General features: G+C 46.4%; 1 protein-coding gene across 1 annotated transcript in view; it reads left to right on the top strand.

Annotated features, from left to right (window-relative positions):
- Positions 1-314: 314 nt before the first annotated feature.
- Positions 315-11,272, top strand: part of tango6 (transport and golgi organization 6 homolog (Drosophila)) — a 29,912-nt gene continuing 18,954 nt past the window's right edge. The window contains exons 1-15 of the mRNA XM_029668174.2: positions 315-474; positions 733-1,382; positions 1,641-1,757; positions 2,741-2,897; positions 3,065-3,171; positions 3,278-3,440; positions 5,079-5,146; positions 5,241-5,353; positions 5,545-5,721; positions 5,973-6,099; positions 6,228-6,422; positions 7,098-7,238; positions 7,379-8,029; positions 8,731-8,788; positions 9,065-9,214. Of these exons, the coding sequence (XP_029524034.1) occupies positions 423-474; positions 733-1,382; positions 1,641-1,757; positions 2,741-2,897; positions 3,065-3,171; positions 3,278-3,440; positions 5,079-5,146; positions 5,241-5,353; positions 5,545-5,721; positions 5,973-6,099; positions 6,228-6,422; positions 7,098-7,238; positions 7,379-8,029; positions 8,731-8,788; positions 9,065-9,214 (2,926 nt within the window). The 5' untranslated portion in view covers positions 315-422. The remainder of the gene's footprint in view (positions 475-732; positions 1,383-1,640; positions 1,758-2,740; positions 2,898-3,064; positions 3,172-3,277; positions 3,441-5,078; positions 5,147-5,240; positions 5,354-5,544; positions 5,722-5,972; positions 6,100-6,227; positions 6,423-7,097; positions 7,239-7,378; positions 8,030-8,730; positions 8,789-9,064; positions 9,215-11,272) is intronic.

Raw genomic sequence — 11,272 nt, 5'->3', positions numbered from 1 at the left:
TGATCAGTAGACAAGGTTAATTAATTTAGGATTAAATATTGGTTTAGCTTCATGGGGGTCATAATGTATAATAACGTTATTAAATAGACTAAAGAAAAAAAACGCGCAATGGAAAACGCTGCATTATTACATTACATTTAATAGCCATACATTTGTTTAGATTTGAGAATCAGCGCAGTTGAAGTCCCTGATCTTTAGCCAACGTCATGACTGCAATTCCTTCTAGGCGTCCGCCATTTCTTTATCCCTATTTTATGCTTTCAAATCTTTGAAATTATGACCAATCGGATGCACTCCTGAGCTACCCACAATATTACGTATACTTTCGGCGACAAGTGTTTTTAGCAGCATGGCTAAAAATGAGTAGCGGGTCTTGAATTGAAAACTGCAGGACCTCTGCTGTAGCGAAATAAAACATAAATATGACTTCAGCCATATTGTCTGCACTTTGTGTCCTCACTAAACCTATCGGAGGTAAGTTAATATTCAGTGTGATTTAGCTAAATACGTTCCTCATTAATATATATGTGTACAGTGCTAGCTAGATTAGCCACGTATGATACGGGAACGCTGTCTACGTTTAATTTGATCCGCTATACTGCATTTCATTTGATCCATGTCAGAAGAAAAGGCGCTGTTACTAGCTAGCTTGGTAAATCAACTCAATCAATGGGCTTTGACTAAATCTGTCTGGATGTATGTGTGTCTGCTGACCCTATATGTCCCCTCCAGAGACCATAGTGCATGGTACTAAATACACTGAACAGGAGGCACTGATGGCTGCACTCCAAGCCAACCAGGCCCTGCTGGAGGAGCGTCTGCAGGGGGAGAAGGGCCTGTACGAGGTGCGCAGACTGCGGGAGGAGGTGAGGGCAGGGGTGCCCTGGATCTGCACCGATACAGAGGACGTCACATGGAGCTTTGTCCAAGAGTGTCTGCTGCTGTTGCTAAGCCTGGCCCGTAACCTCACTCTCCAGCTAGAGCTCTTCAACCAAGCCCCCAGTCCGGCTATGTCCAGGTTGCGGACCCCTGAGATGGCCCCTCCTCTGCCCCCTGACGTGCTGAGCGTGGCCCAACAGAAGACACTTGGTGCAGCTCTTCAATTTGTTGTCTCCCTGGGCCTCTGTCCCTACCTGGCCCTGGGGGTGGGGGTGCCACTGGGGCGCAGGTCAGCGTTTGGGAAGTTGGTGGAGGGGTTGGTGTGTCATGATGTGGCCCCTGTCCCTGAGCGCCGTCTCCTGACCACCACTGCTGTTCTGCTGGAGCTGTCTGTGCTGTCATCACTGGCCACCATGGTCTACACTCGCCACCTGGGAGATGTCATGGCAGCGCTATGCCAGCTAGGATACCGCCCAGAGAAAGGCACCACTAAGGAAGAGAAGGTAATTCACTGTTCCGGCCTGACGATGTTGAATATGAATGGTATTATTATAACTTGATATCATGGATTTGGATATCAGTTTTTCAGCAAAATAAGATGCCCATGTAGTTTCCTGTTTTGTCTATTTGCCATTATGAAGTCAGTTATTCAACTTGTGATAGATAGGATTGTCATAATACCCTTTTGCCACTAGATGGTGGAAGTATTAAGCGGAGGGACAAGCAGGCTCACTCTTTTGATCACTCTTTTGATAATGTAGGAGATCAGTAAGGAGGAACGCAAGAACTGCAGGGAGGCTCTTCAAAAACTCTTGGGGAAAGTCTACCAGCCAATCGTTATCAAAGAGCTGCTTATTCTCCAAGGCAGTCCCAAACAGGTAGAGCGCAGTGAAGTATCTCTACACCATTACATATCAGTGTGTTTTCCTCTATGTACTTGTATATGGTGCTGTCTGTCTTCCCTGGTGTAACCGAGTGTAGCAGGCGTAAAAGAAACGCCTGAGCGGCCTTTCTTTCTTTTTGATCATAACAAGAGAGAAAAAACTGTAGAGGGAGATTTTCTAATGCACTATTCATCCAATCCAGTAAATGTGGAGGAGGAGTTAAGATGGAGTATCACCTTGTTAACGTCCGAAAGCCGGAAATCCATTTTTCCTGAAAACCGTAAACATCTGGTTGTTTTTGACACTGCTGATGGTAACTCTGGTATGATCTTCAAAGAGTATCTTAAAGGTCCAATGCAAATGTTTTATCTCAATATCAAATTATTTCTGGGAAATAATTAAGTACCTTACTGTGTTTTCAATTCAAATGGTAAAAAATAAACACAAATAGCTTCTTAGTGTAAAGGAAGTCACGCTGCTTGCTTAGCGAGTACCACTTCCTCCCGAATTGGGCCATACCTGGCGCAAACTCGGAACCCGTGTCTTGCTAGCACACGTGACCACCCTCCTCAAGCATCTTACCAGCTTGCACTGACCTGTCATCTGGCGCTGGTCTTTTTAAACAGTGGGGACACTTCAGGCTGAGGAGTAAGTTTCACACATCCCCATGTGCTACATTAGCAAAGAGCATTTCTCAAGCAATAATTTTGCTAGGAGTGTCTGGGAGTGGTCTGAGTGGGGAGGGGATACTGAAAACTATCTGTTATTGACAAAGAGGTTTAGAACTCTTCCTTATTAGTTTATTAACTAAGGTCAAGCCAAAATTCCAAACAGCTCTTACACTAAAATGGCATTACTTACTACGACTGTGATATGTGGTCGTCTCACCTAGCTATCGTAAGATGAATGCACAAAGTCGCTCTGGATAAGAGAATCTGCTAAATGACTAAAATGTAAATGTCTCTCTGCCCTTCCAGGCCCCTCCAGGCCATGGTACTAGTGGTGGCAATAGGAGCCCCCTGAGCCAGGCTCCCCCATGGCTGAGGCGTCTGTGTGGGCAGCTGCTGTCTGAGAGGCTGATGCAGCCCAATGGAGTCCAGTCTGTGGTGAGGGCTATCCTAGAGGGAGGCGCAGGTGAGCTTCGCTGGAGACGTAGGGGGGACATTTAGAAAACCCTGGCCATGAGATGGGCAAGAAACATCTACCAAACACTTAGGTATTATCAGTTGTTGTGATGAGTGACCCATGAGTGACCCATAAAATAATGCAGTTTCACTTTTTGTTCCCTTTCTCTCTAATAGGAGTAGAGTCTGATTGGAGGAAATGTGATGGTGTTGCCAGGATCCTAGCAGCTTGCCCTCAGCAGTCTCTATCTTCAGACAGCTACTACAGTCAGGTTTGCCCCCAGGTAAACCTGTCATGTTATTAAAGATTTATGGAAATTAAACCTGCTGTACATACCGGCATAAAAGTCTAGATTCATTCTGGTAATAATATTCTGTCTTAATGGTCAGATTCTGGAGCTCCTGCACTTCAGAGACAAGCTGACAGCTCAGCAGTTCCAGCGTGTGGCCACCAGGGCGGCTCTCACCATGGTGCAGGACTGCCCAATGTTTGCTCTGCAGTACCTGCTCACTCCCCTCTTCAGCTCCCTTCACCGCTGTGGTCGGATGACAGGTCAGTGCAAGCTGTGCAGTATCTCTGAGAGAACAAATGTACTAATTAGTTGCCTAAACTATATATGCAAATGTATGTGGACACCCCTTCAAATTAGCGGATTCTGCTATTTCAGCCACACCGTTGCTGACAGGTATATAAAATCAAGCACACAGCCATGCAATCTCCACAGACAAACATTGGCAGTAGAATGGCCATACTGAAGTGCTCCGTGATTTTCAATGTGGCACCATCATAGGATGCCACCTTTCCAACAAGTCAGTTCGTCAAATTTCTGCCCTGCTAGAGCTTCCCCGGGCAACTGTAAGTGCTGTTATTGTGAAGTCGAAACATCTAGGTGCAACAATGGCTCAGCAAAATGCTGTAGCGTGAAGGGAAATCTTAAAGCTACAGCATACAATGACATTCTAGACAATTCTGTGCTTCCAACTATGTGGCAATAGTTTGGGGAAGGCCCTTTCCTGTTTCAGCACGACAATGCTCTCGTGCACAAAGCGAGGTCCAAACAGAAATGGTTTGTCGAGATCGATGTGGAAGAACTTGACTAACCTGCACAGGGTACCGACCTCAACCCCATCGAACACCTTTGGAAAAAATTGGAACGCAGACTGTGGGCCAGTCCTAATTGCCCAATGTCAGTGCCCGACCTCACTAATGCTCTTGTGGCTGAATGGAAGCAAGTCCCTCCCTGCAGCAATGTTCCAACATCTAGTGGGAAGCCTTCACCAAAGAGTGGAGGCTGTTATAGCAGTAAAGGGGGGACCAACTCCATATTCATACTCATGATTTTGCAATGAGATGTTCGCGCAGGTGTTCACATTCTTTTGGTCATGTAGTGTACATTGGTTTGTTAAAAATAACAATTTCTGTAGGCTATATAACTGAAAAATAACCACCACTGTTGTTAGCTTGCAGAGCTGATTGCAGCTGCTCACCGCTTTCTATCAAATGATTTGGTCTGTGCATCAGGGAAATTGACACTACTGCAGAGATTGACTCCGCTGGCTTTTAATTAGAGTCTGCCGGTCAATGTCCTTACCACTCTGAAAATGACTCTTGGTATTTTACTTGTGTGTGTGCGTGCATCTTAATATGTGCCTGTGTGTGTTTGTTTGCGTGTACATGTATGGGTGCCCATGCCTGTGTGTGTAAATTGTGGTATTGCTTGAGGAGCACTCTGTAAAGTTGGGCTAATTGAATATGGATGTCCCCCTGCTGTTAACAGGCCTGTGGTCTGGCTGCTGATCTGACAGATAGATAGTACACAGACACAGCAAATCTGCATCAGCAAAGAACTCCTCATTGATCCACTTAACCAACACAGGACACATCTACCCTATGAGACTCATCCTTGGCCTCTTTCTGTTTTGAATAGTATCTAAGTTTAATTTAAATCCTGCCCCAGTTACTATATTTTTTTAACATGTATTATGTGTGTGTGTGAACAATTATCCTCTATTCTGTAGGTATTGTCCCTCGCTGAATTCAGCGTGTGTTTTTTAAGCTTGCGAAATTCTGGCTCACGATTAAAGATGTCTGCTGGCTGTAAGTGCTTGTTTACGTGATGCTGAACATGAACCTCTAGGTTCAGACACCGCTTGGGTGGCTCTAGGCACTGAGTATGTCTGTATTTGTCAGGGGAGGGTCAAACCCGGGTCACAGTGGAGGAATGGGAGCTGACGCGCTGTGCGGAGGACGTGTTTAAGGTGAGTGGAACACAGACGATTAACTCAACCAATGTAAAGGCCAAACCTAGAGATTTACTGTATCACTCTTTCCTTCCATCTCTCGATCTCTCAGATCTGTGTGGTGGGGAACAGCCCGTCTGCTCCTTTGCTGAAGGCTCTGGGAGAAGTGGTTCCTGTTCTCTTCGATCTGTACTGCTTTACCAAGAAGAATGCTTCCCACCTACGGTCAGTTCTCTGTTAGAGAAATACTGAGCAGTTGAAGCATTTCAATATCTGGCTATTACTAAATAGTCTCAATAAGCCCTATTTGTGATGGTCACTTCAGCGATATAACAATGGTTTCACCTGTATCAGTCTCTGCTTTTCAGGTAGTTTCTAACTTTTCCCTGTGTATGTGTATGCTGTGTGCTCCACAGCGCCCCCTGTCAGGAGATCCTGCTCTGGTACTTTGGCAACTCTGAGCTTTCTGTCGCCCTCTCAACCCTACAGCAGCTGTGTGCCATGGATGGAGGGGCAGGCGGGGTATCCTCTGGCTTCCACTTCACCCCTGGTAGTGACGGAGGGGCACAGCTTAACCCCTCAGAGACCATCAGGTGACTGGCATTCAACATCACACAGTTACTGGTCTCCAATGCTCCCATATGAGAAGAAGATGCTAGTAAAACCCCTTCATTGGGCGGAGGGGTTGTTATCACTGATCTGATGACTGGGATTGATGGATGTAATGTAGTGGAAACTGCAAGTGCACCTATCCAGTCATGTTAGAAAAAGCATTTAAATATACAATCATGCACCAAGTCTCTCCCATCATGTGTGTTGGTCTCCTCTACCCTTCATGTCTCAGTGATGAGGATGATGCTCTGTATGAGAAGGTGTCTGGGGAGCAGTGGAGGGTGGAGTGTCTGGCCCAACTGCTGGCTGAGATGAAGGATAGCGACCTGCCTGGAGACTTCTTCCTGGAGCTGCTGCAGGTATCTAATGTACCACACACCCAGACACAGACAGACAGAGAGACAGCCTATGGCTTTGGCCAGTATTGTCCTGCTGCGTTCCCCAGGTGGGGTTGGTGTGTAAATATGGACGCTCTCTTCCCTGGCAGGCGCTGACTTGCTGGGCTGCAGAGGAGGAGGAAGAGGAGCAGGAAGTGGACACGTCAGCCATGACACTACTGCAGCTGGAGCAGCATCTGTTAGGGAAAGTCACAGGGAGGGGTCAGAAGCTGGCCCTACTGCAGGTGCTGGCTGTCATGTGTGAGGGCCTACCACACACTCTACTGCTGCGCAAGCCAACCCAGGTAACTACTGGTATACACCCCACAGCTCAACTCAATGACCTTGCTCCTGTTCAAGATTGGATCATGTCAGATGCCAACAGTTGATTGACTTGAGTATTTTTTTTCACTGCTTAACTATTTATCTCCAGCTCTAAAGTTTCAGTCTCCCATCGTTTACGTTATTATCTCAGTTTATGTTCACCATTTTTCCGCTTGTACTTTTGTGATGAGCTTTTATCAAACTTTAAGTCTTTCTGTCTCTCCCTCCGCATCAGGGCTTTACAGAACACTGGTCCTCTGGGCCTCCTTATTGAGGAATGAGGGCATGATGAGTAATACTTTAAGAGCTCTAAGAATAGTGTGGTCTATCTCTGATTAGGTAAAAGACCCAGGGCTAGTGCTGTGCCATTTTGCCCAAGGAAAACCATTCACTCTTAGATTAGGAAACTTCTCTGATAAACTGGCTTCAGTTCAGTTGATAAGCAGTATTTTTAGCCATTTTATCTTGAGGGCCCTCAGCCAGGGGTTTTTGCAGAGACATTTTAAAGTTTTTTTTATGTTTAAATCTGTGGGTGTGAGAATTTAATAGCACTAGTTAATATGCACCTCTTGGTAGGAAATGTGTGGTTTGTATACATGCAGCTGTCTGTCTGTCCGTCTTGGAACTGATATGTCTGTCTGTGTGTTCTCTCCCAGGTGGTGGAGTTCATCGTGGCCATGCTGCAGAGGGCCTGTGTGGGTTTGGACCAGGTCCGGGCTGCTGCAAGTCCAGTTGAGACCCAGACACTCAGCATGGGAATGGGCCTGGTGGCCACCCTGCTGTCAGGACCCTCACCGGTACTGCACACACAGCTAGGGAACACACACCATTCTGTTCAGGAAACAGGCTTTACCTTTGATACTACTGTAGATGAGTATGGTATCATACTGTTTGATATGTGGCATTTTGTTTTGATGTCTCTCTCTCCTTGTCGCAGCTGAGTGCTGAGGACTACTCCTCGATGTCCAGGCTCCTCCCACCTCTGGAGGAGATTTCCCAGAGGCACCCTGAGGTGGTCATCCAGGAGCTGGCCTCAGACCTGCGAGCCGCCATTGCCACACACGGTGCCTACCAACCTGACAACGTGACACGAGCCACTCAATATCAAAGTCCCAAAACGGACAATAACGTGCCTGCTAAGAAAAACTTCAATACCCAAACAAGTCCCTCGCAAGTCTCCCTAACAAGACTCTGCTCACCCACCCTTCATAACAACCCCAGCACAGACACTACTCAAACGCCTAACACTCGAGCCTCAATTCAGACCTGTATCCCCAACCTCAGAACACAGAGCAGCTCTGGTGATAGTCTTGCCCAGAAAACTAATCTATCCCAGAGGGTATCATCTGGGGCTGGCCAGGGTCCTGCAGGGGTGTCTGCTCCTGATGGGGGGCAGTCAGGTGGGAGGGGTGGCAGCAGTAGCAGCAGTGAGCCCTCCAGTGGCACCCCCAGTAGGGCCTTCTCAGACTGCATGCTCGGGGCATGTGATCCTGAGGTCCCCACCAGAGCAGTGGCCCTGAGAACCTTAACACGGGCCATACAGAACGGAGACCGGGAGGCTCTTCAGAATCAGGAGAAAGTCCTCACGGTGAGTAGAGCGGTGGAGAACCAGTAAATATTGCATGTAGCTTATAGAATATGACTCAGTGGTTTGACTGTGTATCAACCAGGGGACCCATTGCAGTCATGGGTTTAATAGGTTCCCTCTGATTCAGTGTTATCCATCTTTCTACCTCCATCGCTGACTTCCAGGGTCTCCATCTCCCTTGAGAGGGGTCTTCCTCTAACACCATAGCCTCACACAGGCCCTGGAGGTATGGACAGTAGCAGCAGGACCTGTCTCTGTGGGGGTTACTGTCTGTTTGGGTGGAGAGGATGTTTAATAGATGAGGGGAGTTGATCAGAGACCCTGGGGGAATGCAGTGTGGTCTATGGGGACTTGTTAATCTGGTTGAGGGGTGGTGAGGTTGAGGGAACTGGATTATCACACTGGGTCTGGATCTCATTTAGTATTCAGTGTAATGAGCACCCCTTCTGTGTGCACCTTCCACGACCCCCCCCCCCCCCCCATCCCGTCTCAGCCTAGGGGGTCCAGTACCTGGTGGGGGGTGGGGATCCTCTTTAATCTCCATCCTATTGTACTTCTCTTTGTGTTGGGTTGTTTTGGGACAAATTACAAGCACTATGAAGAAAATTATGTAGTGGTGAAATGATCATTTTTATAGGATGTCAGATGGGAAAGTTGAGCAGCTTTGGTATAATGTGTCCTGTGATGGCTTTGTCTTCCAGCTCTTCCTGGAGAACTTGGAACATGAGGACACGTTTGTGTATCTGTCAGCCATTCAAGGTAGGAAGTCGATGGTCTCCAGGTGGTGCTTAACCTTACATGTGTAAACCTTTGGTCTTTTACTTTAGTTTTGTGGGGTGATATTAACCTTTGGCTTCGGCTAGCTTTCCTTTAGCAAGTTGTAGCAAGTATAACTAGGATATAACTGTTGTATCTCATCTAATTTGCCCTGGAAACTGGAATGACATTAACTTGCAGTGGCATCTTCTTCATGGTATATAGGTTTTGCTGGGCTTAGTTTCTGTGACTCATTCTGTGTCCCTCTCCTCCCTGCAGGCCTGGCGGTGTTGGCAGACTTCTTCCCTGAGAGGATCCTGCTGCGGCTGCAGGAAGAGTACCAGAATGTTCCATCCTCTCAGAAGGAGAGGTCCCTGGAGACACGGTTGAAGGTTGGAGAGGTGCTGATGAGGGCTAGCAGGGCTATGGGTGAGTGGACTATTATCAACACAACTAACTGACCTACTAAAAACCTGCTCACCACACATCCTGGGAGAGGCTCCAGCAATACACTCATTAACTCAATGAGATTATTATATTTTGGTGTGTAGATTTGACCACACAGAGAAGGAAGTGCCTGCAGCTAGCCTCAATGACACAGTTTTGAGGTTAGGTTTTGACAGATTCATAGGCTGTTTTGTGAGGGATGTGTATGAATGATTGTGAATTTGCTTACTCATGTTAGTGTTTCCATTTTAATTATGTGTACATGTGTGTTGGTCTATGTTAACGGTGTATGGGGCCCAATTATAGTTATAAAGTCCTAAAACGGTCGTAAAACAGACAGTACATGCTTGTTCCACACTGAGGGGACTATATCAAAACCTATCCCTCTCTGTTAGAATTCCTTGTTTGTGGTCTTTCCCTCTCCCTGGTTTTGTCTGCCAGATCTCGATAGTACCATTTTCCCGGGACAAGTGAGGGGTTATTCGGCATGCCCCCCTTCCCCTCCCTTATCTTGGATGTGAAAGTCCCCCAGACAGACCAGCGACGGTCTCTAATTGGCCCTGCTCCACTAGCCTAACAGAACATCATCTCAGCTTGTTTGTCGCCTCATTAGATACCCACAGGAATCTTTTGTCACTCCTCTGGATCATTCTCCCCTTTCTTCTGCATCTGGGGAAAATACCACCGTCTGCCAAACCCTATAATCTGAATCGAACCATATTAGCACCCCGTCTTTTTTTGTGTCCCCCCACATACTACAGATGGGCATTTTAAATTCCTTTACTATTCAAGTAATATCATTATATTTTTCTGGGATAGCCGGAATGCAAAATCATAATACAGAATTTGCTCTACAATACAACATGATGGCAGAGGTCAACAGAGGACAGACTGCATTTCTCAGGTAGTTTTGGCTAACAACAACAGCGAAAGAGAAATATGATTTTCGCCATGGTAGAACTGATTATAATACAAAAAGGTTTTCTGGTGAGTATTTTTGTATTGATCTGTGTCAGGTCCTGTGGAAACTGTTAGGTGCGCGCCTGTAATTGCTATTTGACGTGCGGAACATAGCATACCAATGCTATGAGGGATAAAAACAAAGTGTACATGTATTTTTATTTTTTTGAGGAATTTAAAATGTTGTGCTATATCCTTGCAGGTTAAGCTTTTTCGCTGTATAAATAGGCCTAAAAATAATTTAACACTCACTCAAGTAAGCGAATACAAACATCCATTAGGATATTCGATTAACCATGCCCATCCCTACCACGTACTGTATCCCCAGTGCACAAAAGGCCACTTTCCCTTTGCTTTTTCAGTGTATTGCACATTAATACATTTCCATCAAAGGAATTCTTGAGATTCTTTGGCCCAGGTCAGATCTTGGTCTGAGAGTGTTGTAAATGTACAGTTTTGACTGACTGGACAAAGGAGCTAGAATGAGTCAGGAACAGATAGTAGTAAATGGACAAGGGAAGCATGAGAGTAGCAACTGGACGAATACAGGCCTGCTGACCTGGATAAAACACACAATCATTCACAAACCGACACCCGTTATCTCTTTTATTAAGGCAGTTAATAAAATACCATCCTTTGAAACATGGCTCTGACTGAGGAGTGGCCAGCTGAACTGGTGTGTATGGGTATCTGGAAGGTGGAGGCCAGGCTGAATGATATCTCTCATGGTGGATCTATCTGACTGGGCCAGCAGACTCCGCTGCAGGGACCACGGCCCAGTCCACCCATCTGGGTCTTACTTGGACACCCAGTCACCTGGCCAACTCCATGGCTCCACTGCTTTATGTTGTGGAATAGAGCAGGTTTTGCACTGTCAGTGGGGGGCTGTCTTAGTAAGACAGATTTACACACACTGAAAGGAGTAAAGCGTCTTCTCTATTTTAGTTTCTTTGCAGATTTAGCAACCACCTTTGTAAAAAAAAAAAACACACACGAGTCAGCTCTTTGTATAGATTAAAACAACTTCACCAGCTGGACCAATAGGCAGGTAGTGTGATGCCATGTCCTCCTGAGGTGCAT

This window comes from Oncorhynchus nerka, linkage group LG9a (genome assembly GCF_034236695.1).
Source record: "Oncorhynchus nerka isolate Pitt River linkage group LG9a, Oner_Uvic_2.0, whole genome shotgun sequence".
NCBI classification, from domain to species: Eukaryota; Metazoa; Chordata; class Actinopteri; order Salmoniformes; family Salmonidae; genus Oncorhynchus; species Oncorhynchus nerka.
The sequence above is the reverse complement of the archived record's forward strand: the minus strand, read 5'-3'. Positions and strand labels throughout refer to the sequence as shown.